Raw genomic sequence first — 27,872 nt, 5'->3', positions numbered from 1 at the left:
GCACTTGAAATATGGCACATCCCACTAATAAATTGAATTTTTAAATTAGTTTCATTTAAATTAATTTCAATTAACCGCATGGGTAGCAGCTACCATATTGGAGAGTGTAGCTCTAGAGGAAAAAGCTGACCACATCTCTCCATAGTTTGCAACATCTGGTGGGTCCCCTGGGACTTCTGGATCAAGTCCAGACTCCTGACAATGACCTACAAGGCTCTGCGTGGTCCGTGCCCTGCCCACTGCCCTGCCCGGCTGTCCGTCTGTCACACTGTTCACTTAGAGTTTGCCGAGGCCAGAGCACCTCAGGGCCTTCGCACCAGCTCTTGGCTCTGCCTGGAACACAGTTTCCCACTTCTCACTCCCCTCACAACTCCCACATCCTGGGTCCCTGTTGGTCTTCTGTGAGGGGGCCTCCTCCATTCTGTTGGGAAGCTTTGGGTCATGGTGTTGGGCTGTGACAGTGACACAAGGTCCACATCGGCTGCCCCACCCCCCAGAGATGTTCCCCAGGGACTCCCAAGGATAATGCCCAAAGGTGGGCTCAGAGAGCTGAGGGACGGTGACCAGCATGAAGAGCACAGACCCTGCCATTCCCTCTGAGAATCCAGCCTTTTTAGTGTTGAAGGAAATGATCTGAGGAGGCAGCGTTTTTAGTGGAAAGAACATGGGGCTTTGAATTCAGACAGGCCTGAGGGGAGGTCCCATTTCTGTACCTCATCCACTCCTGACCTCAGTTTTCATATCAGTAAAATGGGGATAAGGGCACCTGTCTGGGCTGGGGAGGGGGTGTAACTGCGGGAGTTAGACCTTGGAACCCAGAAGGAGCTCTGCACCTGCAGCTTGTAGGACGGAGGAGGCGGGTTTTGTGGACCAGACACTGTGGTTACGGCCCCACAGCTGCAGCCTCCTCCCACAGAAATGAAGTCCGAGTTTTAGGGCTGGAAGATCAAAGTCCAGCTACTCACGGCAGAGTTAAGGAAATGGAGAGTCAGAGAGGGCGACAAGTGTGTCGGAAGTCACAGGGTGAGCAGGCGGCAACAGTGAGAATGCAAGTCCATCAATGTCCCCCAGGGAAAACTGCTCCTGAATCTGTAGGTCCAGTGGAGGGGAGGGAGCCCCCTAAGCGTGCTCACCTTTTTGAGTGGGGAGCTCTGCCATCTGCTCCACAGACCTTGGGACTTGCCTGTCCTTGCCAGTGGAATCAGAGGCAAGGTGGCTCCTGTTGTCCCCAGGGGAGTGCACAGGAGCCAGTGGGCCTGGGGCCCTGCAGGGACCCTCCTACAGGAGGCAGAAGGGCTCCAGGATGAGCAGGCAGTGTGTGACCTCCTCCATGCTAGGACGAGACTGTCCCCTGTGTGACGGGCTGCCAAAGCTCCAGGCCAGGGTGGGGCGCCTGTGGCAGTCCTGAGAAGGCCCAGGGAGGACCGGGTTGCACGGAGAGGAGGGTGGCCCAGCGGGTCCCCTGGGGACAGGCTTACAGGGGTGCGGGTGCAGGGAGGCAGTGCAGGCCCAACCCATCCCAGGGGGCAACAGATGTCCCCACAGCCCATGTGCTGTCCCTGGGGTCTGAGCACAGGAAGGGAAGGCTTCTGCCCACGGGTGGTGGGGTGGGGAGGGTGAGATTAGGGTGACAGGGCTTCCCCTTTCTGGATCTTTGGGAGATTCTAAAGACCCAGAAACCCAGAAGGAAAAGTGTGCAGGGATCATACAGGTCCTGCCGTGTCCTCTGTTAGGATCAAGTGCCATTTAACAACCATGTGAGAGTGTTTCAAAGGGAGTGTGTGAGTGACAGGAGCACGACATTAGAGGTCTATAAGGTACGGATCCACTTATGAACCTTGAAAACAAACCAGCCACAGGTGCACAGATCAGAGGTCATCTGGGAGGGGCTTAGGGAGGGGTGGAGGGAGGATTCTAAAGAGGCAGGAGGAGGCTTTTGGGGTGAGGAGGGGTTCCTTGACTTGATTTTGGTGACAATTTCAAGGGTGCATAAATATCTGAAGACATATGAAACTGGGCACTTTCAGTATCAGTGGTCTATTGCATGTCAATTATTCCTCACTAAAAACACTTATAAGAATAGGCTGGAACAAACAGATAAAAACACACTGAGGTCAAATGAGAAGAAGATGCAGCTCTGGGAACTCCTGGGAACAGGGACAAGAGGACTATGGAGACACAGAGTTCCACACTCACAGGTGGGTCTGAGATGACACAGCTGCACCTGCCAGCTCAGCCCCTGGACCTCAGTGCAAAGAGACCCTGTGTCCCAAGCTACAGACGAGCAGGGAAAGTTGATTCCTTGGAGACCCCTTTCCCAGCCCTGGGCTGCTGTGAGTGACCCTGAGGACAGAAGGGCAGGAGGAGCCTCCTTGCCCACGTGGTGCCCGTGGGTGCAGCTGGGCCCACGGTGGCAGCAGCAGCAGCAGCATAAGCCACAGGCTGGGCCTGAGCAGCAGCTGCCGGGCGTCCACCCTCCTGCGGGTGAGGAAGGGGGTTCTTGTCTCACTTCCCCGGGGGCCTGGAGCACTGTGCGAGCACTCAGGCTGCTGTCATAGGACTGGCAGTAATAGTCAGCCTCGTCCTCAGCCTGGAGCCCCGTGATGGTCAGGGAGCCCGAACTGCCAGACTTGGAGCCAGAGAATCGGGCAGGGACCCCCGAGGGTCTGTCGCTATTATCATAGATGAGGAGTCTGGGGGCCGTTCCTGGGAGCTGCTGGTGCCAGTGCACATAACTACCCTTGATGTTGCTGCAAGAGATGGTGACCGTCTGCCCGGGGACTCCAGACACCGAGGGCGCTGAGTCAGCTCAGACTGGGCCCAGGACCCTGGAAGGGGAGAGACACAGACAGGGTGATTCTGGGTCTGGAGACAAGAGGACAGAGCAGGGCCCCATGGTCTTCCCAGGGCCCTTCCCCTGCCCGAGTCAGGTCACCTGTGCAGTGAGCCAGGAGGGTGAGGAGCAGAGGGGCCCAGGCCATGGTGGGGACTGTCCTGAGTGCTGCCTTCTGTGCCCGCAGCTGAAGCAGCTTCCCCAGGTCTGTCCTTCCCCTCTTCATCCCCTAAGAGGGGAGGCTCCCTCCATGCAAATGAGCCCCAGCTTTCTGCCCCCACCCTGGGCCCTGGTCAGGCCCCTGTGCCTGAGGGTGTCAGGGGTGGGCAGGGGCGGGGCTGTGCAGTCCCAGGGGCTGGGGAGGTCACAGCTGTGCCCTGAGCAGAGGGCACCAGGCAGGGCAGGTGGCTGGTCCCAGCTCTGATCACCCCCAGGCCCTGAGGAACAAGCCCTGAGTGCCCCCTGGTGTCCAGTCCCAGACACACAATTCTGTGACATTGCGACTAGGGCCCCCAGAGCCAGTCCTGCCTCCCCACTGCTCCGTCCACCTTCCCTGCTTCAGGCCAGGCCAGGCAGCCACTCCTGTGGCCTCGCCAGTCCCTCAGTGCAGTCCTCACGCCCTACTGGGCTCCTCAGTGTGACCCTGTCCCCACTTCCCCGAGCTGTCCCTTGGGCAGGACTGAGGTGGGGTCTCTCTGCACAGTCCTTGTAGGTCAGGATCAAGTGGAGAGCAGGGACCGACCCCCATGGACTCACTTCCCCAGCCGTGGGGGCTCCAGGTCCTTTCCTCATATGTGGTCCCTCCCTGGTGGCCAGAGCTGTCCTTCCTCCTGGATCCCCCAGTGCTGAGGACGAAGAAGCTCCTGTCCCTAGTGATGGGGAGGGGGTGGGGAGAAGCCCTCAGGGGTGTTCCTAGAATATTAATTTGGGAAAATCTCTGTTCTGTGTCTAATTTCCACAGACTTGAAGCAACAGTCACCTGGTTACCTGTCCAGTGTGTCTCTCCCAGGAATCCACCCTCCAAGTCCCCAAATCGGGGAGCGGGGCCCACGGCAGCTGCCTGTGCAGCATTTTGCTAAGACTAAAAATGACGACACGCTCAGTATTTGAAGACGGGAAGAGTTAAGGGTTTAAATTGCTTGGACCAGTGTGTGGCCCCAGGTGAGCCTGATGTGTTTCAGTTCTTACAGCAGCCGGTCCGAACAGGACGTTTAGAGAATAAAGGTAAATGGTTCATGTTCAGTAATGGGTGCTCTGGGGGGGGTTAACACTGAGAGAAATGGTTAATCTCTCATGGATGATGACATCTAGGGTGCAATATATTTAAAAACTATCGGCATAGAAAAAAAAAGAAATAAAAGATGATCTCACCTACAAAAACAAAATAAGAACCAAACATATATATGACTGCAAAATTTCTGGCCTTATAGGCCCTCTTAACAAATGTGTGTTTGGGACGTTTTGGAGTGTGGAGAGGAACACAATGATTGCTTTTTTGGTGTTTATGGGGAGCGTGTCACTAGCCAGTGGCAGTTCCATTAAATGTTAAATGTGCTATTTAGTAGGGAAGAGTGAGATCTACTGGAGCCATGTAAATGAAACCAGGCTGTGTAGTTAACAAAATATACATGTACACCGCATTTTGGGTTTGCAACTCAAGTATGTCATTATTTGATTTTTTTTTCTTTTTCAGCTGTTTTTTAAACCGTATTTTATGTTCAGTTTTTAAAATATTTACTGTGTTTAAAAATATGAGGCAAAATCAAGTTCTATGTTTTTATCAAGTGGAAACATCACTACTGTCCTCGCAGCCCCTGTCGTCTTGTCATTCTGTCCTCTGCAATGGTGCAGCTCATGTTCATGGTGAATTTTGTTTCCGGTTTCTCCCACTGAGTGGACAGGGATTCACCCAGGCTGAGGTGTCTCACACAGGACAAGGCTGCCCACGTCCCCTCCCAGCCCAGGGCGGCTCGCTCTGTGGCGCCCCCTGAGCTCTCAGGCTGGGGGCAGAGGCAGGAGCAGGGCCACGGCTGACTCCCCGGTCCAGCCCCACCCTGGCTCCAGCTCCGTGGCCTCAGCACTTCCAGGGGAGCTGCTCTGGGTCACCAGGGCAAGGAGCTTCCTCTCTGGCTGGGCCTGATCTGCTGAGGCTACTGGGGAGGCAGGCGGGGACAGGCCACCTGTCACCAGGGTGAGTCATGGAGGGTGGGGAGATGGGAAGGGAGAGTGGAATCCACTTTAGGAGAGCCTGGGGGGAGACGGAAATGTCCAAAATCCACATGCCACACTCCATACATTCCATATAGACAGGATCATGATAATTGGTAATTTTTTGTCAGAGCAGAAGACAAATCCAAAGCTTATAGATTCATGATCCTTTAGGACAGCTCATGTCCAACAACAGTAAATAATAGCTTCAAATTTCCTGTCCTGTGGTTCCGTATCTATCATCTATCTATAACTACATATATGCACACTTAAACTTATAGAATTCATATGTAAATTATTTACCTCCCGACTGGTCTACTCAATAACATATGAATTGAGTAATTATTCTGACATATGGTAATGCTATATTTGCATGAGACGCATATATTTAACTTTTTAAGGATTATGCTCTGACCCATTGGAGGTTATTCACTAATATGCTCAAGAACATTCTTCCTTCCTGAGCTGTGTACACTGTTGTGCCTGAGAAGTGAATTCTTTGAAATAAGGGATTTATTTTCTTGGATCCTGGAGGGATTGCTAAAATGTACTTGAACTCTGCCTTGCTGACTCCATATTTCTATAGTGACACCTCTGCCCCGTGACCACGGCTGTAGAGGAACGTTGGGGTCATTGGCTGATTGGTGGAAAATGAGCCATGGACAGGGCTGAGGATATGAGAGAGAGTTTAGCATTCTGGAAAGAGTGGATCTAGGTTTGAGAATATTACATGATGTTACTGGGTAGAGACAGTATATTCTAGAATCAGGCTGTGGGGGAGAGAGAAAGGTAGGGGGACCAGGAGTGATCCATCACGGCCCTAATAGTGGCCTTTGTGTCCCGGAAGGGGCAGAGCCACAGCTGACTCCATGTCACACTGACGCTGACCCCAGATCCCTGTGACCAGGACCGCATGCGGTGGAGACTCTCAGCAGCGACACAGAGGTGACCTGGGCGGCAGTAGCCCAGGATGGGAGCAGAAGGAGGCCCCACCTGGAGGGTGTGGACAGACGGCGAGGTGTCCCTGCTGGCCCCTGAGGCTGGTCCTCACCTGAGGGAGGCCAGGTGGAGGGCAGGTGTGAGGTGAGGGGGGGCAGTGACCCCTAGTGTGGCTTCTTGAACTTCTTTCCCTTCGTGCTGCCTCTGGGGAGAGGAGGCCGTCAGGAGGCTGTGCATCTGCTCTCCACCCCTCCCGAGGCCACCTGAAATTCAGACCGATGGCTCCTGGGTGGGAGTGGGTGTGTCTGGCTCTGGAATTGACCTGCTGAAGGAAGAGCAGAAAGGTCAGGGAGCCTGAGCTGCAGCTTTGTGTGATGGGAACAGCCTGGCCTGTGTCCCTGCCCAGGTCCCAGCATCTAAGGGACAACACCCAACATGGACTAAGGGTGAACGTGGAAGGCAGAGTGATGCACATGGTGGGGCCACTTGGGCAAACCTGCTGTCCTCCTCCTCTCCTGTCAGGACCCCAGATCCCCCAGCCATGAGGTCAGGATGTGACTGACACCAGCTGCACCTCCAAAGATGGCCATGTAGTCCTCAAACCAATCAGACGGTCCCCCACGGTCCCCATGGTGGTATCGGGGAGACGGTGGAGGGATCTGGTCCAGGTGTCCTGAGGCCCAGATTCCTGGTCATGGGTCAGGGAGGGGAGGACTCACTCATTCTGGAGCATTTGTGTCCAGAAGTGAAACCTGGAATAGAGGGATATTTTGTCACCATGTGGGGATTCACCCTGGGGAGAACACAGGTCATAGAGAAGGGACATCTCAAATATATCTCAGATTGGGATTCCCCCCTTGTTATCTGGAGAGAATAAGCCCCTGTGACTCCTCTGAATGAGGCTGGGAGGCTGTTGTGGACTTTTCCATCCTGGAAATGAGCTTGGGGCTCCCCAGTCCCCTGTGCAGTGAATGAGAAGGGGAAGGAGAGGAGCCCAGGCCATGGTGAGACCCCCCACAGAGCTGGGCCCTGAGGACTCAGTGAGGCCTGGGCCCCCCAAGTCCCTCTTACCCCTCCAGCAGTCCAGGGGTAAAGAGAGACCCTTCATGGAAGCCAGACACCCCTGGGCTCTCCCAGCTCCACCCTGAGCCCTGCCTCTGACCCCTGCCTGGAAAGCTGACCCTGGGAGTGTTAGTCTGGGCAGGGCTGTTCTGTGGCTCCCCAGGGACCAGTGAGGACACAGCTGCTGGCCCAGTGAGCAGGGGGCAGAGGGCTCCCGACCTGGGCCAGGTGGGGCTCCCAGATGGGACACACAGCACAGGCCTCAGGGAGAGTATGGGGCAGTCCCCGGCTGCCCAGAACCCAGACACATTCATGTGTCCTTTCTGCTCCACTGTGCACCTTGTCCTCCCCAAAGGGATGTAGCTGGACAGTGTCCCTGCCCCCACACACCTTAGTCTCAGGGCTCCACACAGTCCTGGGAGGTCCTGACAGCTGCAGTCACTTCCCATCACAGCTCAGCGAACACACTGATGCTCAGAACACCCCCCCCCCAACTTTCTGAGGGTTCCCAGCTGGCAGGACCAGACACACTCACCCTCTGAGTTTCCCCAAATCATTTTTTTCTTCTTAGTTACCCACAAAAATAAGTGTCAAATATTTGTCCAGAAAATTTAGACTCCAATGTTCATCTTTCACATGGGTTAAAAGAATCCATCCAAATCTCTAACGAGACACGTGGTGTCATCTTGGATGTCTACCTGTTTCAGGCCCCAAGTCTTGCCAACCACAGTTCCACATTGACCTTAAATTGTTCCTTCTCCTTCCTCTTCCATATCACAGATACAGTAAAAGACATCATTGTTTCCCCATGACGTGTTGCCTTTGTCACCAAACTAATCTCCTTGCTCAGGGATTGCTTCCACCCATTCTCCATGGTGACAATTTCATTACAAGTGCCAGATGGGGTTGAACATCAGGGACTCGCTATAGCCTGTAGGGTCAACTGCACACTTCTTAGGATGTGTCAGCTTAGTGATCTGTCCCCATCATTGTTTTACCCCGTTCAGACTTATCTCAAGCTGCTTCCCCTGACCCTGTCTACATGTGAGCCCAGTGCAGGTTCCTTTAATTACTAGAATGAACAACGAAATTTTATTGTCATCTATTCTTGGCAAATGATGTTACCAGTACCTGAAGCATCATCTCCTCATCCGTCCTCCTAGTTCACTTGCATGAACCCTAAATAGAACATATTTGTTAACACCCCTTGGGGTCAGGCTTCCCTGCGCTAAATCCTTCCCCAGCACAAACCCACTCCGGGGAGTTACCTGTGGACATGTCGTCATGGGGACCTTTAATCTCCTCCCACAGCACAGTATGTGGCCTGGGAGGGACAGGAGGACATGGGGCTGCAGAGGCACAAGTGAGCAGACTGGTGTTCTGACGACCAAAGAAGGAAGCTGTGTTGGGTCATCACTGTCACTGTGATGGGGGTGACAGGAGGGGCCAGTCCACGCTGTAACGGTGGACAATCCTCATAACTGATCGCCGCATGGAACTGATAGGTTGTTAGGAAGCAGTCAGGTAAGTGAATGGTCTTTTAGCTCCTCCAGGCATTATGTGTCTGAGTTCTTTATGGAAACAAGTCCTAGGTGAGCTGTCCGTGTACAGACTCTCTGTTCTTTCTCTGTGTCAGTACCAATATGTGTAATGTCTATCGTCAGACACATCCCGCAAAGATTTACAATTGTGCTGCGTATAAATATTAGTTAATTATTTGAGATGTAATTCTAAAGACTCTTACCTGCGTTCGTGGTGTTTTGTTAGTAGTCCTAACTTAAAAGAGGCATTTTAGTTAAGAGGCTTTAAAACTCCCACGAGTGCCCACCAGGAACCCAGGCCCTGTCTCCCCACAGGTGTGTCGGCCACTCCTGGGGCAGTGCATAGGCTGGAGGAAGAGCACAGGTGTGTGTCTCATCTCCCCAGGGCCCACCCGGTGCAGTCATCAAAGCTGTCGTCCTCTTGGGAACAGAGAAGACCGGCGCCATCCTCAGGCTGGAGCCCAGAGATGGTGGCAGAGGCCACACAGTCTGTCCTGGAGCTAGGGAGTCTCCCTGAGGTCCCAGCGGATCAGTTGTCCCTGAGGATCAGAAATTTGTGGATGTGTCCTGGGTGCTGCTTCTGCCAAGCTGTGTGCTGGTTGACAACGTCTTGCTGATTCCAGTGCTGATGACTGTGACCATCTGTCCTGGGGACTTGGTCACTGAGGGAGGCTGAGTCAGCACTCCCTGGGCCACAGGTACTGGAGGTGGAGACACAGAGAGGACAGCGAGCCCAGTGCGTGGGGAGGGGAGCACAGGGGCATTGAGGCCCCCCATTGAGTCTTCCACCCAGGACAGGTGGGTGCTCACCAGGCAAGGTGGGGTAACACAGCCTGGCCCTTGGTAGCTGAGGATCCAGGGAGGTCCTGACAGCTTCAGTCACACCCATCACAGCTCAGCAAACGCACTGATGCTCAGGTAACTGCCCAATTTCTGAGGGTTCCCCAGCTGGCAGGGCCAGACACACTCACCCTCTGAGACAGCCCCACAGCGCCCCCTCCTGGACCCCTGCCACTTGGCATCACCGGGACACACACCTGCTGAGTCCCCTGAGGATGCACAGGTGTCCTTGGTTGTGCTGCTCTGCTCACCAGATGCAGGTGCTCAGGGAGGAGGTGGGGACACCGGTGGGGCTGTGACTAGAGACTATGGGACCATCTGATGATCAGACCAGCAAGCACATGGTTCCTATTTATACTTAATTTTACTACAGAAAACAAGAGGTAACATTTACAGACCTCATCTGTCCCCAGTGCACTTCTGCATATCATTGAGAAGTTGGCGAACCGTCACCTTAGTTCAAGGAGGCATCCTCAGTTTATTTATTACATAGGTCCCTGTTTCCCATTTGTAATGTCATCTCTCTCACCTCAGTTATGACAGACTTTGAAAATAATCACTGTTCTTTCTGCCTGTATGAATGTGACCAATATGGATATTTCTTGTAAATACAGTCAGGCAATATCTACCTCTTTTTTATTTCTTTCAGTGAGCATAATTTATCAACAGCCACCTATGTGGAGCATGTACCAGCACTTCATACATGTTTATGGCTGAGTAATATCACCCTGCATGGGTGATGGATCTATTATGCGCCCCTGTACGTTGAACAATGATAAAAACAACCACGTGCTCCCCTAGTCACGGCTACACATCGTATCGCAGACTCTGCTGGGGCTTCTGCAGCGTTAGGTAACTCAGTCTCTGGTGTCATGTTGCCCAGAGTATCATTAGCCATCTAAACAGCCATTTGTAGTCTGCGTGGTTATTTTTATTATCACATGGGAACCAGAAACTCAGAGATAAGAAGTCCAGCCTTGTGTCCAGCTGTATGGCCTGAAGGGGATTCACAGTCAAGGGTTTCCAAAGGCTGCAGACCTGCCCTGTGACCGAGTGCTCTCAGCCCGGGTTGGCTTCTCCCTCCAGGCAGGGGATATTTATTTAGTGGTGTCTGGAGACACTTTTATTTTCATAAATGAGGGGGAAGATATTTATAGAATCTACTGGATAGAGGCCAGAGATGCTACGAGACATATTACAATGCATAGCATTCCCCACCACAAAGTATTAATAGTGTTGCATTTCAAAACTCTGTTTTAAACTACACATATATCCTGTGGATTGATTATGATGATATTCGATGACCAGCCTTCAAGATATGGAAGGACAAATTGGTATTTTGTAAAGAAAATCGAGGATGTTGTGAGCAGACACACGAAACTAAAGTGTCCAGGAGGGACAGGAAAGAGCTGGACACCCTGGTGGGGACAGGCTGAGGGCAGAGCCAGGGCAAGGATGCTCTGGGGGTTTTTGTCTCACTTCCCCATGGTCTGGAGCACTGTGTGACTGCTGCTGCCATCATTAGACTGGCAGTAGTAGTCGGCCTCATCCTCAGACTGCAGCCCAGAGATGGTCAGGGAGGCAGAGTTGGAGGAGCTGTCGATGGAGCCGGAGAACCGATCGGGGACTCCAGAGGGTCTTTTGTTATCCTGGTAGATCACAGTGGTGGGGGCACTGCCCGGGCGCTGCTGGTACCAGTGCACATAGTAGCTGCCAATGTTGCCACTGCTCCGGGTGCAGGAGATTGTGACTTTCTGCCCTGGAGTCCCTGACACAGAGCTGGGCTGAGTCAGGACAAAGTTGGCCAAACACCCTACAAAAGGGGAGTGACACAGAGAAAAGTGAGGCAGCCTGTTACCAGGGAGGAGGGAGAAGCCATCACCCCAGGTGACATCCAGGAGCCCTCCCTGAGTTCCCTACGGGCAGCCACCTGTGCAGTGAGCGAGGAGGGTGAGGAGGAGTGGAGCCCACGCCATGGTGGGGACACCCCAGGCTCTGCTTCCTGAGCTGACAGGCAGGACTGAGTGCACCAACCCTCCTTATCTGTCACCTTGGCTTCAGGGTGGGAGGTCTCCATGCAAATTTATCCCTTTCTTGGGGCTACGCAAGCCCCTCCTTTGACCTCCCACTGGCTCTGGTGGAGAAATGGAGAGACTGTCCCAGGGGGAGGGCCACAGCACACAGAGGACGCAGGGACACCTGCAAGTGTGTGGAGGGAGAGGGCTGACTCTCTGGGGAGGCTCTGGGGAGCCTGAGCAGGTGCTGAGACCACAGCGCCCTCTGGTGGATGTGGGAGACACATAGGCCCTAGGTAGGGGCTGGTGCTCAGGGCTCCTCCCCTCCCCACCCCGCACCCCTCACAGTTCCAGCCACTGTCCCAGGGTCTCTGCTCAGAATCCTCTAGTCACTGCATATGTAAACCTCCAAATCTGTCCAGATGGACCAAGGACCACGACTCTGGCAAAGACATCCTGATTCACTTTGTGCCATTACAGGTGATGAATATTTCTAGGAGAATGGAGTGTGCTTGCAGGAAAGAGAGGTGACGGCTCTGCCTTCTCAGGAGGGACCACATGGAGCAAAGCTGTGAGCACTGCACTGAAAGGAGATCCAACCATGCAGGCAGAGAGAGCCTAGGACCAGAGACCAGATCTCACCATCAGCAACGCCTTGAGAGCAGGAGACCCTGACGAGGCTGGGAGGGGAGGGCCCAGGGGGGCGTCGGGGGAAAATTTCAACAGAGCCCTTCATCAGTAAGTACTATGGAGAAAAAACAATATTTAAATGGGCTAGATGGGGGAAAAAGTGATTGGAAGAGAGAATATACACAGCTAGTGATAGATCAGATCTCTGGATAAGATAGCGATGAGTCAATATAAATGTGTAGTGTCAATTTGTGGCCTGGTTGGGTGTTACTGCTGCTGTCCTAGGAGATATTATATAGACCCTGTTTGGGGTACTGTGGTGAGGGTTTGTTTTCCTATTTTGGAAACTATTCATAGGTAACAGGTACTGAGGCAGATGACAGCATGAAAGCAAACCTCTGCAGGTACCAGCAGTGGGCTGTGCTGTCACAGGCGTGGACTGTGTGGGCGTGACAACTTAGAGGCTGAAGATGAAACTGTTGGTGACCCCACTGTTTACAGGGATAGAAATGTATCAAAACTCATTTTAAGTTTCAGAAAACTGTCATTTATGTATTCAAATACTATGCAAATATTTGTGAAAAATATATTTTAAACTCACCTACTATCCTCTGCTTGGTCACAGGTGGCAAAATATCATGAGGAGTCAGAAGAGAACCCCACCCCCAAAGCAGGGGTTCACTCTCACCAGTGGCCCCTTTAATCCTGAGGATGGAAAATCCTCTTATTTCTGGTTTGTCACCTGTGATGTTCCCTGGGTTATGGAGTCGGCGTCCTCATTCCACTAGGGCCTTTGAGACAGTTGAAGATTTTTCACAGTCTCCTCCCTCCTGCAACACCTCCTCCCACATTCTCTCTCTGATCTGACCTTCATTTCTCTCTCTGTGACCATCACAGGAAGCCCAAGATCAAGGACATCAAAGGAGAACTTTCCCAATCTTTTTCCCCATTTGGCACATTGTGAAATTTTGGGATGTAGACTCAAGATGATTCAACTCAATTTTTTCAAGTTTTCTTGTATGTTACCTCTGAGTTATGTAGTTGTCTCCCTAGATTATCCCCAGATATTTATATTTTAGTTCTATTTTGCTAACCTATTTATTGATGCTCCTTTACGGAAGTATTTTCCATCACATGTTCTCATGTCCATGGGAAATATCAGACATTTATCTTCCACAGAAAGAGTCAGGGATACGTAAGGCGTGCACTCCTCCACTAGAGGAGAGGTAGTCACAAAATTGGTAAATGTCGGAATTTATACCTGGAAAAAGAATGAGAACCTGTGTAAATGTAAAACCCGCGGTTTATGTTGGAAGAAAAAGTCTCTGCCAGAGGGAATGTGTGGGTGGGATGTTCACTGCAGACTGTCAGTCCCTCCTGCTGTGTGTCTGCCCCACCTCCACCCTGCTTGGATGAGGGAGGAGAGAAGTAAGGACACTGGGGAGGACACTTGGTATCCCCCATGACATTGATTCCCGTGGGAGGGACACCTTCTCTGTGGGTGGAGGATGTCCAGTCCCTGTGTCTCCTCCACAGAGCAGAGACAGCCTCTGCCTTCTGTCCTGGACACAGTCAGTGTGGCACTGAGGTCGCTATGAGAGGAGAAGCAAAGACAGAAAAGAGGAGGAGACGCGTTCAGAGGGGCGGGGAGGAATGTGGTCCTGGCAGGACTGTGTCTGGGGAATCTGACCAAGGAGAGCGGGCTCCGCCAGGACCCCAGGGGGAGTCAGGATGCTCTTCAGGTGCCTCAGAGTGACAGGTCTGTTAGGGCTGGGAGGAGCTGGTGAATGACCCTGAGGGACAGGAGCTCAGAGGTTTGGGGTCCCCGGGAGAGGCAGAAAAGGCAACATGGGGAGGACCAGGGGAGGGAGGAGCATCCCTAGCAGAGAGGAAGCCACCATGGGATCTGCACAGAGAGCCCTGCCCTCCAGGGGAGCCTCAGGGACCTGCAGAAGGGGATGGAATGAATGGCTGGGGGTGTGAGGCAGCTACAGGCACAGAAAACCTGTGGGAAGATCGACCACTCACAGCACAGTCCGATCTCAGCTCAGTGACCTCTGTGGGATCTCATGCCTGCCACCTGTCACCTACACTGTGACTTCCAATGTGGAAAAGTCCCACACCCTTCATCCTCTCAGGACAACCTAAACATCCCCTTTCCCTCAAAAGATTCCTGTCCCCACCTGTCCTCCCTGTTCTCAGGTCACTCTGGGCAGGGACTTGACTGTGCTGACTGACTTTGCTGCTGCTGCTCAGGTCTTCACAGTGGGAGCAGGTGGCAGCTCAGGAACTGCACACGGCTGGGGGTGGGGAGGGTGGTCACCTCTTTGGTAGTGGGGACAGGGACCTGCCTCTGAGCTGCACTTGCATAGCTCACAGTGTTGTCATGGGGCATGTATATGACATGAGAATGTCCCTGGAGCCCTGTGGGGACACCCAGCACAGCCTCCTGGGCTCCAAACTGTTGACAGGGGACACCTGACTCTGTCCTGTCCTTCTTGGTGGGTGGAGTCACCTCATGCAGATATGGCCCTGCCATGCTCCTCTCCACACCTTGGTGGGACTCTGGCCTGGACAGAGGGTCTGTTTGGGTGGAGAAGGAAGAGATGGCCTGAGTCACCCCCACGGGCTGAGGGAAGCCCATGGACCCGTGTCTCCCTGGGGTGGAGCTGTCCCTCCTGCACGAGAGTCCCACACCCATGGGGTCATCACACCCAGTCCCACAAGAGGAGGTTCAGCCTTTTGTCTAATGAGGACCTAATGGTCTCTCTCTCTCTCTCTCTCTTTGTCTGTCTGTCTCTCTCTCTCTCTCTCTCTCTCTCTCTCTCTCTCTGACCCACACCGCCTCCTGCTGGCCACAGACTCACAACCCTCTGCTGATTCCCACTGCACAGCTGAGCCCTCCTGGCAGATGAAGCTGCTTCTGATCCTTTTCCCACCCGGGGAAAGGTAGTGCGGGGTGCTGGAGACTTTGCTCCCCAGGGGCCCTCATGTGGGGTCACCATGGACTGCAGGAATCCACCGTTCGCCTTCTGCATCCCCAGCCTTGCACTCGCCATCCCCTGCAGGGACACCAGTGACCCCACTGTGACAGGTCATGGTTTCTACTCTCAGGCTTTCCACACACTCTGCTCACACCTTCATAATGTCCCTCTTTATTTAATTTGTGTCTGTTGACCTTATTTTCCGTGCTCTGGCCCTTCCTGCAGGACCCCTAATTAACACTCCCAATCCTGTTTGGATCACAGACGAGTAATTTGTGTAAATAAATTAACTGTACCATGCAAGAGTCAAAAGTGCCAACCAGCTTGTTTCCCTTCGAAAGATTCTGTGCCCTGAGCAAGGAACAGCTGTCCACATACAGGTGACAAGACTCAAAATGTCCTATTAACCATGGTGCAGACATCCTGCAAGTGGAACGGAGGTTCCATGGAAGGGCTGCAGCCTCTCACAATGGGGCATAAATGCCTGAAGTTTCCACCATTGATTCTGGCTGTTGCCACAGCAGTGAGAGCCCAGTGACCTCATGGGATGGTCCTCGGGCTCTGACCAAGATGTCAGCTAGAAAGGGCTAATTTTCTTCTTTCAAGAGAGAGACAGGTCAGCTCCAGAGGCTCTGACTTTAGCACACTTGGATAAGCAGGAAACATTTCAAAATCATCATGAACTGTTTTTCTCATTTCTGACAATTCAGAAACATTGCATGGAATATTGAGACTAGAGCCTTCTTGAAACTGAAGATGCTTCCAAGTAGAGTATGTATACATCCCAGTTATTTTAAAATTTTAAAATTGTCATAGGATGAAATGCTGAGCAGGCTGAGTTTTTTGTCCCACTTCCCCATCTGCCTGTGTCACTGTGAGAAGCACTGTTGTGCCATATGGCACAGTAATAGTCAGCCTTGTCCTCAGTCTGCAGCCCAGAGATGTGCAGGATCCCTGCATTGGCCGAGGCATCTTTGGAGCCAGAGAAGCGGCTGGGGACCCCGGAGCCCTGGTGCTTACTTGACTCTGAGTAGTAGCTCAGGAGGTACCAGGGAGGGCTCCCTGGCTTCTGCTGGTGCCAGTGTATCCAGTAACTACCAACACTGAAGCCACTGCTCAGGGTGCACGTGAGTCTGGCTGATGCTCCAGGAGATGCAGAGAGGGAGGGCGGCTGGGTCAGCACAGGCTGGGACAGGGAACCTGCAAACACAGACACTCGTGGGTGCTGGGGCAGAATCCAGGGTGAAGTTCTTCATGGGTCTTAGACAAGGGGCTGACACAGGATGGAAACTGAGACTCAGTTTACATGGCCTGTCCCTACCTGTGCAGTGAGAGAGGAGCACGAGGAGGAGAGGAGCCCAGGCCATTCTGGACACAGCCCCTGGTCCCCACAGTGGGGCTGGGCTGCCCCAGGCTTCCTTTTGTCCCCACCCTCTGCAGAGGAGGGGCTGCTCATGCAAATGTGTTTCCATCCAGGGACTGCCCAGCCCCTCCCTGAGCCCTGGGCTGGAGCTCAGCTCTCCCTGCACACTGAGGAGGAGGCAGCTTTGCTTTGCCCCTTGAGGAAGCCCTGGGAGGAAACACCTGCTGAGACCATACAAAGGACCCTGCTCAGGGGACTGTGCCAGGCCAGAGAGGACACAGCTGCTGAGACCCCATCAATGAACACAGGACACTGCCCAGAGGGCCTTCCTTCTTGCAGTGACTGGTCCTCACTGAGCAGCTGTGTAGGGACCACAGGGCAGTCCCCCAGCGCCCCCTGCTGGTCACAGGCACACACCTCCCCATGGCCCAGAGACCTTAGAGTCCAGCTGGTCTCTGATCTTCCCAGTCACTGTCTCTGGTCACACAGCCATGGCTGACTCCCTGGTGGAGTGACCCCAACACACTGTAAGTGATCTCTGGGGTTTCTCACGCCCAGAAGGAACCCTGGACTATGAGATGTACAATCATGTGCATATATAGCTTTTTAAGACGCAGCATCCCCAGAGTACATTCCAGAAATTCCTAAATGACTGTCATGAGCCATCATGGTGGCACCACATGTGCTAGAACATCTGAGCTGATTCAGGGCAACGATATAGAAGACAAATGTTCAAGGAATTGGCTGAGTGATATGTTTAACATTCACCAATTCCGAAAACATTTCAAAAGTCACACTAGTCTACTAGTTCCTATGTCTGTGATTCTTTGGGGATAGTTTTCACCAATATTTTAGTGTTTATTTCCTTTGTTTTATGTTTTGTTGTTGCTGTAATGTTTTCTCTTTTGTAGTCTATGGGGACAATAATTTCTTGTTTCTTTAACTGACTCATAATTTCATTTTGAAAAATGGAGATTTTAAGTCATATGATGTGACAACTCTGGAAATCAGTTCCATTCCCTACTGAATCCTGTTGTTGTCCTTCTTCTTCTCCTTCTCCTTCTCCTTCTTCATTATTATTATTATTATTTGTTGTTGTTATTGCTGTTGATGGTTTGTTGTTTCATGGTTTTCTGTCCTAAGACTGTATTCTCTGCATGTGTGGACACTGAAGTCTCAGTTTAAATACATTAATGGTTAATTATTGGACAGAGGTTCCCTTTGGTGCCTTGAAGAAATATATGTCTCAACCTTCCCCGAAGGCTCTCTGCATGTGTTGGGGCACAATTTCAACACTCTGTCAATTCATAACTCTGCCTTGGCCTCCAATTCATCTTGCAGGGATCTCCAGTTTCAGCCAGTGGAGAAAGAGTAGGGGATCCTTGGCTCTCACCTGAACATAAACATACCCCAGGGCATACAAGTGGCCTTCTGTACCCACAGGAATATGTCAAGGCTTATCAACACCACCTGTGGACATCCCACACCTGGCACTTGTTTTCCCTTAGAAGCATTTTGATCAGCTCTGTGTTTATTCCACCTCACACACTGTCTCAGGCACTCTCAGTGTGAACAAACACCAGCCCTTATTCCACAACACGTTGAGGATGGAGCAGCTTAAACCAAACAAGCTCTGAGTCAATTCAAATTCAGAAAAGTGCTCAGAAGGAGGCTTTTCTTAGAGCATCCAGAAGGTTCAAGTAATGACGGCTTTCTGTGGATAGGGCTGTTTGGGGAACTCCAAGCCTATTATTTTGTTATTCTAATTAATGTTTTTCACAGCTACAGTGGTTTTGAGGCTGTTAATTTTCAGATCTCCCATGGGTTTGGGGAGATTTGCAGTAAAAACAACACAACTCTTGTTCTTACAAAGGTCCCCCCTTTTTTCTTAAATGGACCTCACATTGTTGTAAGCCTTTACTAAATGTTCAGAATTCTGAAAAGGTTGATTTAGACAATTTTTCCCACTGTTCTTATGACCTTGTATGGTGGAAAAGGTTTTCAAAGGGCCCAATTCCATCATTGCAGAAGTGTTTCCTGACTACCTGTTTTTGGAAAAAGAAACCTTTTCAGGCTCAGAGCTGTCAAAGTTTAGTAACTGGCCATTTAGTTTCCTTTTATTTCTCACATTCTTGCATATCAGTTGTCATGTTATGTAAGTTGGGATCAATTACTCAACCTTGTCCTCTACTCCCGAAATCCAAACACTGAACACTTAAGAGAACCTTTTGAAACAGCCAAAGGACTTAAGGTTTGTTCTCACAAGAGCCAGAAATTTTTATTCTTTGTCTCTCTGCATTTATTCAGAGTGTGTTTCCTACCATATAGATAGAACCTGAAAATTTCTTAGAAGTAAATAAAATTATTTTTATAGGTGGTCATTTAAATAATCCTCAAAAAGGCAGGAGTGAGGTATGTTCTGGAGTCTCGGTGTTTGAATCTGGAAAGCAGAATGTCCCCGCATCCCCATATAGTGACAGTGTAGCAACCAGCAGGGCTGACAGGATCAGTTGCTACATTTCCATCATTCCTACAGATCTGTTCACTCTAAGGAGCTTGGCTTAGCAGCCTCGTTCCCAGAGAACCCTTGAAAGGTATCAGAATGCATCTAGTTCTCTCACTGAAAAATTTCTAACAAAAAAAGTCAATATTTTTGAGGTTTCAGACCACCATACACTGTTTCTGGGATCCAGGTGGCAGCCTTGGTAGCAGAGTGGAGAAAAGAGTTTTTGTCCCACTTCCCCATTCATCTGGATCACTGTGCTTCAACCATATGAACCAGCAGTGCCATAACCTGCACCACAGTAATAGTCAGCCTCGTCCTCAGACTGGATGCTGGAGATGGTTAAGTAGCGGTCAACTCCAGAGCTGGAGCCCGAGAAGCGATCGGGGATCCCGTCCCCCTTGCTGTGGCTTCCATCACTCTTAAGCCACATCAAGTACCGAGGGGCCTTCCCCGGCTGCTGCTGATGCCACGCAATGGTGTAGCCGCTGTGTCCACTGCTCAGGGTGCAGGTGAGCTTGACCGAGGCTCCCAGGGAGGCAGAGGCAGAGGGCGGCTGAGTCACCATTAGCTGGGAGAGGGACCCTGGAAACACAGACACACATTATGTCCTGGAGGAAGGACAAGAGGGAAGGGAAGGGTGGCATGGGTCTGGGAGGTGGCGTCAGTGAGCTGGGGGTCGGGATGCTGAGGACCGTCCTGACCTGTGCAGTGGAGGAGGAGGGTGAGGAGGAGGAGGGGGGCCCAGGCCATGGTGCGGACGCCCCAGAGCTGTGCTGAGGCTGCCACGCTGCAGGTGTCTCTTATCCACCCTCCAGCCCCAGAGCGGGGAGAGGGGGCCCTGCATGCAAATGTGCTGCTCCTGCCCTGCCCACCAAGCCCGCCCTGGGCCTGTGTGCAGCCCCAGTGTCTGGGTGTCATTCTTAGACAGGTGGGTCTGTGCTGGGCCTGGCCTGAGGTTCCTCAGGGGCTTAGAGAGGACCTAGCTGCTGTGCCCAGTGAGCTCTGAGCAGAGACAAGAGTCAAGCGTCTGTTCTCCCAGCTGAGAGGCCCACAGAGCCCTCAGTGTCAGGTCCAGGCCCAGGTCCAGTGTGTCTGTGACCAGTTTCCAGGGGGTCCTGACAGAGGCTCCTGCCCCCCACTGTGGCCTTGACTGCTGCCCATTTCCTGCCCAAGGCAGAGCAAGGCCTGTCCTCAGGGCATCCTCCCGCATTGTCTTGGTCTTTAGTCTTCTATTTGAGACTCCTCAGTGAGAACAGGACACACAGATCACTGTCCTTTAACATGTCTTCGGAGGAAGGGGTGTCTCATACACATGAAATGAAATGTGCATGAGCTGAGAACAGGGACAGCTCACCATGAGCCCACTCTCCAGGCTGCTCATGAGCGGGTTTCCCTCTCCCTACTTGACTGTGCAGCGTATGAGCCCCTGGGGAGGAGAGTGCTGAGCCCTGGGGAGAATGCACTGACCTGCTCTGTGGGGCACAGGATCCTCTCCTAAGTAAGGAGAACAGTAGACAGTAAGAAAAAAAAAAGAGAAAAGAAAAACAACAGTGTCAGGGATTCTTCTGAAGAGATTAGAGATGTTCAAGAAAGAAGTGGGCAGGCAAGGGACAGTTACTAGATCTGAAAAAAAAATTCTATGTTTTTCTGACATAAAGACCTTAGTGATTAACTGAGATGATTAAAGGGGAAGGGAGTGGTAAGAAAGAAAGAAAAAAAAAACATAAGAATTTATAAGGGAGGATGTGAATCAGAGATGGGAAGGGGGGGTGAGGACGGTCCACACTGTAGAAGGGACTGGAGGAGAAGCCAGTGGGGACATTGGGCAGGAGCTTGGGGTGGTTGGATCGAGGGAGGTTTGGTGTGTGTGGTTTTCATTTCTGTTGTGTTTCCTGAGTAAAGTGGAGCCTCTCCCAGCTGCTCAGCTGCCCTCTCTGGTCCTCTCCCTGCCTGGACTCGGGATCCTTCTTTGATCAAAACTGTTTAGTTCCTCTGTGAGAGGTTTCTCTTTGGTTTCTATTCGCTAATGTCTTTCCTTCTTATTTTCCACCGTTGCTGTATATTTGGTGAGATTAAAGCATATATGTGGTGTTGGGGGAAGGTACGTGTTAGAAATGCAGAAGCCCAAGCGCCCTCCAGACCCCTGAGTCAGAGTCCACACGTTAGAGGATCCCAGAGGATCCGTGTGCAGGTGAACGTCTGAGGAGCTCTGGTCTGACACAGGCAGGAAGGCGCTGGAGGGTTTGGTGATGGATGTTCCTCAGGCCTCAGTCTGCTCTGCTTCCTGCCACTGTGCCCAGCAAACTGCCCTCCTGAGTCCTGTTCTGTGGGTGATGCGCCAGGCATGGTGCACTCGGGCTGCCCACTGGCCACGGTGGGAATCTGTCTCTGAGCTCCCCCATCCACAGTGATGATCAAAAGGGTTTTAGGAATGACCTTCTCATTTTATTGATCTTAATAAGCAATAAGAAACAGATAAAAATGTCATTTTGTATTAGTACCAAAATGAAAATAATATTAAGCAGTCATTATATACTTATATACACTTTAAGACAGAGTGAATTACTTATGCTAAATTTAATGGCAATGTAGGTATATAAATACAGAAATATGAATAGAAATATCATCATAATTGTTGAAAATTCCGTACCTACATGAGTGAAATGCATACAAATTCAAAATATCCTCATATTGACTGTTTGGTGTAATAATTTCCTATTACTGTCATAATAATGTACCACAAACTGGGTGGCTTAAAGCAAAATAAATCAATTCTGTCAAAATTTTAGAAGAAAGTAGTCCAAAATCCACCATGTAGGACCAAGTTCCCTCTGAAATCAGCTAAAAAACTGATCATTTTTTAGTATTTTACAGTATGAATATTTGTATCTCTTTAAGTACAAAGCCTTAGGATGTAGGTTATGAAGTTGATATAAGCTTTGCTTTCCAAGTCCTCAAACACACCCTGGGTATTTACAAAATCATATGGGACATACTGATACCAAAAAGTAAAAAGGAAAATAAATTGTTGTTTGTGTAAATTCACATTTCCCTGACCTTCAGTATTAATGTTTGTTAAATAGGGGAATCTTCCTCCAGGCCACATGCACCCCCTCTCTATGCAGGGGCCGCTGCCTGGGAAGTAATAATAAAGATGTTGTCATGATTACATGAGGTCACGCACTTCATGACTTAAAAAGCAGGAGGCCCATCAAATATACAGAGATAGGAAACAGAACAGTGGCTGGGGTGGGGCAGGCAATGGACAGATGTAGGTCAGGGTACACAAAGTAGCAGGTGTGCGGGATCAAGCAGTCTGGATCTACAATGCACAGGTGAGAACTACAGGTAATAGAACTGTGTGTCGTGCCTGGGATTCATGGTAAACAAGCAGATTTTAGCTGCTCTGCCCCCCATGCCCCCCACAGATAAGTATGTGGCACGATGGACGTGTTAATTTGCTTGAGCACAGAATCCTTTTACTGTCTGTGTGTATGCTGTGATTCCATGCAGCGTACCTGCAGTACGCAGAACCAGACAGTTATTTTGAAGCATTGTCAGTCAATAGCGAGGTGGCAGTTGCAGGAAAGGAGAACATTCATGTAGGTGCACACGTGCAATGGCTTCTGTGCACACACAGGCCCTCGCTGGGAACGACATCAGTCTCAGCGTCCTTGGTCACTTCTGCTGCGAGAAACCAGAGGGCCAGGAGAGGGGACTTGGGAGGGAAGGAGCTTTCATAAATTTTCATTTGGCAGCTTGTTCATGTGCTACCGACTCACATGAGAAGAATAAAACAAAACCTCAGCGCTGGTTAGAGGGGGGTGGACAGTAGCATCAGGGCCAGCAGGGCTGGGCGTCCCTCCAGACAGACAACCCTGCGCCTACAGGATTCCACGTTAGGCGCCCGAGAAAAAGAAAATATTTTTAAACTCAGACAACATGAATGTAATGCAGCTTTGTGTTGTTTTTGGGGAGGAACAGCCATGAAGGGCAAAAGGGCCTCGGGTCCCTCAGAGGAACACTGAGCCTCTGTGGGATGGAATTCAGTTCAGGGACACACGGAGACTCTCCAGGGAAGACGCAGAGTGACAGACGCCTGACGGAAACGGAGTGTGACGTAGGATGACATGCATAGATTCTAGAAAAAGGACAGCACGCAGCAGAGATAGGAGGAACGTCAGTGCTTCAGCGGAGAGGGAGGAAGAAATTACAAAGGGTCAGGAACAGGCTGCGGGGTGGTGGACACACTGAATGTGTCCACTGTGCTGATATTTTCAAGGATGCACAAAGATGCCAAAATGAACCTAATTTTATAATATAAATATGGGCAATCTTACTGTGTGTCCATTAGGTCTTTATAAGAGTTTTATTAAAAAAGAATAGACTGAGAGAACAACAACAACAAAAAGAACATGGATCCACCCTGAGGACCAAGGAGAGGAAGACTCAGCTCTGGGAACTCCTGGAAACGGGGACAGGAGGACAACGGAGACACAGGTTCTCCAGTGATGGGGGGAGGTCTGAGATGACACAGCTGCACCTGCCACCTCAGCCCCTGGGCCTCAGTGCAAAGAGACCCTGTGTCCCCAGCTGCAGGGGATCAGGACATGCCGTTTGTTGGAGACCCTTTTCCCAGCACTGGGCTGCTGTGAGTGTCTCTGAGGACAGAAGAGGAAGAGGAGCCTCCACTCCCAGGGGGTGCCCGTGGGTGCAGCTGGGCCCACGGTGGCAGCAGCAGCAGCAGAAGCCACAGGCTGGGCCTGAGCAGCAGCTGCCAGCATTCACCCTCCTGCGGGTGAGGAAGGGGGTTCTTGTCTCACTTCCCCGGGGGCCTGGAGCCCTGTGCGAGCATCACGACTGTCGTCATAGGACTGGCAGTAATAGTCAGCCTCGTCCTCAGCCTGGAGCCCCGTGACGGTCAGGGAGGCCGAGCTGCCAGACTTGGAGCCAGAGAATCGGGCAGGGACCCCCGAGGGTCTGTTGCTATCATAGTAGATGAGGAGTTTGGGGGCCGTTCCTGGGAGCTGCTGGTACCAGTTCACATCATACCCACCCCCGATGTTGCTGCTGCTGCCCGTGCAGGAGATGGTGACCGTCTGCCCCGGGGCTCCAGACACCGAGGGAGGCTGAGTCAGCACAGACTGGGCCCAGGACCCTGGAAGGGGAGAGACACAGACAGGGTGATTCTGGGTCTGGAGACAAGAGGACAGAGCAGGGCCCCACGTTCGAGTCAGGTCACCTGTGCAGTGAGCCAGGAGGGTGAGGAGCAGAGGGGCCCAGGCCATGGTGGGGACTGTCCCGAGTGCTGCCTTCTGTGCCCGCAGCTGAAGCAGCTTCCCCAGGTCTGTCCTTCCCTCTTCATCCCCTGAGAGGGGAGGCTCCCTCCATGCAAATGAGCCCCAGCTTTCTGCCCCCACCCTGGGCCCTGCTCAGGCCCCTGTGCCTGAGGGTGTCAGGGGTGGGCAGGGGCGGGGCTGTGCGGTCCCAGGGGGTGGGGAGGTCACAGCTGTGCCCTGAGCAGAGGGCACCAGGCAGGGCAGGTGGCTGGTCGCAGCTCTGATCACCCCACACCTCTCAGGAGCAGGCCCCGAGCGCCCCCTGGTGTCCAGGCCCAGACACACCATCGTGTTCATTTTGACCAGAGTGTGCCAGGGCCAGCCCTGTGTCCCCAGTGCTCTGTCCACTGCCCAAGTCTCATATGACCCTGATTTGTGAGAGCCATTAGGAATGACCTTAAAGATATGAGGCTAGGAGAAAATAGGGTTATACTGAATGAGGAGTGTTGTCAATCTTGTTAAAAATGACAACATTCTAACAATTTCTCACCAAAATGAATATGCAGTGTACATTATTTTGACATAAAAAGAATACGGCTTAGCAGAAAAGATAATTCCAATTACTACAGCCACAAAAAGCAAACAAAAGCTTGTGTCTGAGTAGAAAACTTGTGGAGGTATTACATGTGCACCAGCCTGGCGTGTGTGTGTGTGTGTGTGTATGTATGTATGTATGTGTGTGTGCGTGTGTGTGTGAGTGTATGTGTGTGTGTTTGTATGTGTGTGTGTGTGTGCGTGTGTGTGTGTGTGTGTGTGTGTGTGTGCAGGGTGATGTGCAGTTATTTTTCCCACATTGTCCACTTTGATTTTCCCCGGGTCAAACGAGGTCCCTAGCTCTTCAGTTCCTCACTCCCTAATGTTCACTTTATTCTCACATGGTGGGAAAACCTTCCCCCGTGACGGATTCTCAGATGTTACCAGCCCTTGAGTCCATCCTGAACTTTCTTTCTAAAATTCCATCGATTGTATTCCTCAGTTCTTTAATTTGTGTTTGGTTTGAGTTTATATATCTTAATTTTCTGATATTTTCTACATTTCTGTTTGTTTACAGAGTGGTCATAGTTACTCATCAGAGGGATTTTATGGTTGTTGCTTTACAAACCTCTGTGACATCATTTCAGCGTCTGAGCTGTTAATATCACAGTGTTCACATGTGTTGATTTCATCTCTCATTTAAGTTGTCATTTTTCTGGTTCCTGATGAGACGAGTGACAGTTTTTGGGCCCCAGACACTGTGGTGTTCTATTAGGAGACTCTGGCTCCTATTTAACCCTCTGTTGTCAGGGGACCCTCCTGCCCAGGTGAAGCACAAGGGCCCGGGGTCGCGGCTCAGCTCCCCACTGCCCAGCAGAGCGGGGCCCTGACTCTCGCCGCCCCAGGGCTGCTCAAACCTTCCTGGGGAGAGGGGAGCAGTGATTTGCACAGACGTGTCCCATTCAAGAGGGGCTGGGAGATTAGCTGCCCACTGGACTCTGCTGTGCCTCACTGACACCAGGCAGGGGATGGGACAGCTGAGCGCCGGTGACCCTGATCCCTCCCTCTGTCCAGTGTTCTCATCACCAGGGGGGAGTCAAAGCTCTGCTCCTCACTGGCTGTCAAGATCCCCCAGGTCAGGGGTCAGGGTGGGGTCCTGGGGTGTTGACTGGCTGTGCCTGGTCCCATGTCATTTATCTCATTGCTGAGGGTGGGCGTTCAAGTTCGAGTCTGCACTGGGCCCAGCCAAACTCACACGGGGGGATTGGAGATGACCAGCTCACGCCAGCACTGCCCTGCCCGGCCTTGTGGATGCTGGTTGGGGGTGAAGGTTTGGCTGGTCACTGAACCCCACCGACTCTGCCCAAATGGGCCATCGGAGCACGGCCAGGTCCTGCTGGGCAGGGAGGTGTTGACAAAAGTGTTTCTCAGTCACCACAGCCTGGGGGCTGCTGGTACCAGAATTAAATAACATAAAATCAACAGATGCCCACAGCCAGCATCGCTGCTGCTTCTAGGGAAGGAAACGGGGCCGCCTGCCCCACACGCTGGGTGCTGCCGACGGTCACAGCAGCACAGACGGGGTCCAGCACCCTGACCTTCAGGACAGACAGAGTGAGGGGGTGGGTCAGGGGACAGAGACACCCCCAGGATCCCTGGTCCTTCATCCCCAGCCGGACACCTGGCCCAAGCCCTTCTAATCCGCGCCAGCTGTCCAGGGGTAGGGAGAGACCCTTCATGTATCCAGTCACCCCCTGGGCTGTCACAGCTCCACCCTGATCATGGCCTGTGACCCCTGCCTGGAAAGCTGAGCCTGGGAGGGGTGGGTCTGGGCAGGGCTGTTCTGTGGCTCCCCAGGGACCAGTGAGGACACAGCTGCTGGCCCAGTGAGCAGGGGACAGAGGGCTCCAGACCTGGGCCAGGTGGGGCTCCCAGCTGGGTCCCACAGCACAGGCCTCAGGGACAGGCCACAGCGCCCCCTGCTGCCCAGGGCCCAGACACACCCATGTGTCCTTTCTGCTCCACTGTGCACTTTTCCTCCCCCAAAAGGATGGAGCTGGGCAGTGTCCCTGCCCCACACACCTTAGTCTCAGGTCTGCACACAGCCTCCTCCCCCTGCCCAGCGTCCTGTGCGGTTCACAGGACAGTCCTGGGAGCTCAGCCTCCCTGAAGGGCTGTCCCTGGGGACACAGAGCAGGAAGCCCAGTGGGGACAGGGAGCACCTGCCTGCAGGACACCAGGAGCTGCTGCCTCTTCCTCCTCCCAGGCAGAGCAGAGCCTGCTCCCCAGATGGCCAGGAGCTGTCCTTGGGCCCAGCCGCTCCCTCTGGGACCCCTCTTCCTCTCAGCCTCTTGCTTACCTGCATTGCAGAATGAGAAGAATATAAATTCTCAATATCTGCCAATCCCAGACATAAATTGCACAGTGGCGCAGACACTGAGTGTGACTTTGAGGGAGAGGAGGTGGCTGAGCCCTTTGGCGGGAGCCTCCTGGGTCTTGACCCCTCTCCCCCCTCACCGGTCACCGAGCGGTGATCAGCGCCTTCTACGTGGGGACCAGCAGCCTCTAATCACGCTGTGGGCACGGGGACCAAATGCTCCTGCCATCTCAGAGACAGCCCTGCAGAGTGTGGGGACAGAGCTGGGACGGAGGCCCTGGGCTGTGCAGGGCCCTCAGGCAGCCCTGAGTCCTCACCTGGGCTGAGCCTCAGTGAGCAGAGGGAGGGAGGAGGGAAAGGGGGGAGTCCAGGCGTGGGGAGCACCTCTGAGCTCTGCTCCCCAGGGCCCGCTCCTCACCCCCCCCTACACCTGGGGTGAACATGGCCCTTTACCATCTGTGCTTCTCCACTGGGCTGTGCAAGCCCCACTCAGGGCAGGGTGTGACCTGCTCCTGGGAGCTGGTGCTGGGAGGGAGACCACTGGGAAGGGTGTGACCTGCACACCTCAGAGGCTCTTGGTGGGACAGCAGGTGGGACAGGGAGACATGGACACAGCACACTGAACATGGATGTCATGTGATCTTCTCCAGGGACACTCAGGGACAGGCCCAGGCCCACTTCAGCTCCAGGGCCCGGGTCCTGCCAGGTCTCTTCTATTTCACAGCTCTAGGTCCCATGTTTCCTCCCTCTTAGGCTCACAA

The 27,872-nt window shown here is 52.4% G+C and overlaps 1 pseudogene and 3 gene segments (V, D, J or C); all 4 read right to left on the bottom strand.

The window, feature by feature from the left end:
• Nucleotides 1–1,057: 1,057 nt before the first annotated feature.
• On the bottom strand, nucleotides 1,058–3,059 carry LOC123626190 (annotated as a pseudogene).
• Nucleotides 3,060–15,845: 12,786 nt separating this feature from the next.
• On the bottom strand, nucleotides 15,846–16,432 carry LOC123626189. The segment is given in 2 exon segments: nucleotides 15,846–16,252; nucleotides 16,374–16,432. Coding segments are annotated over 2 exon segments (453 nt in total).
• Nucleotides 16,433–19,180: 2,748 nt separating this feature from the next.
• LOC123626188 lies at nucleotides 19,181–19,687 on the bottom strand. The segment is given in 2 exon segments: nucleotides 19,181–19,503; nucleotides 19,623–19,687. Coding segments are annotated over 2 exon segments (372 nt in total).
• A 3,837-nt stretch (nucleotides 19,688–23,524) lies between these two features.
• Nucleotides 23,525–24,321, bottom strand: LOC123626187. The segment is given in 3 exon segments: nucleotides 23,525–23,713; nucleotides 23,745–24,079; nucleotides 24,164–24,321. Coding segments are annotated over 3 exon segments (570 nt in total).
• Nucleotides 24,322–27,872: the final 3,551 nt, after the last annotated feature.

Source organism: Lemur catta, chromosome 21, assembly GCF_020740605.2.
Source record: "Lemur catta isolate mLemCat1 chromosome 21, mLemCat1.pri, whole genome shotgun sequence".
NCBI classification, from domain to species: Eukaryota; Metazoa; Chordata; class Mammalia; order Primates; family Lemuridae; genus Lemur; species Lemur catta.
Note: the sequence above shows the minus strand (reverse complement) of the source record. Positions and strands in the feature narration are given on the sequence as shown.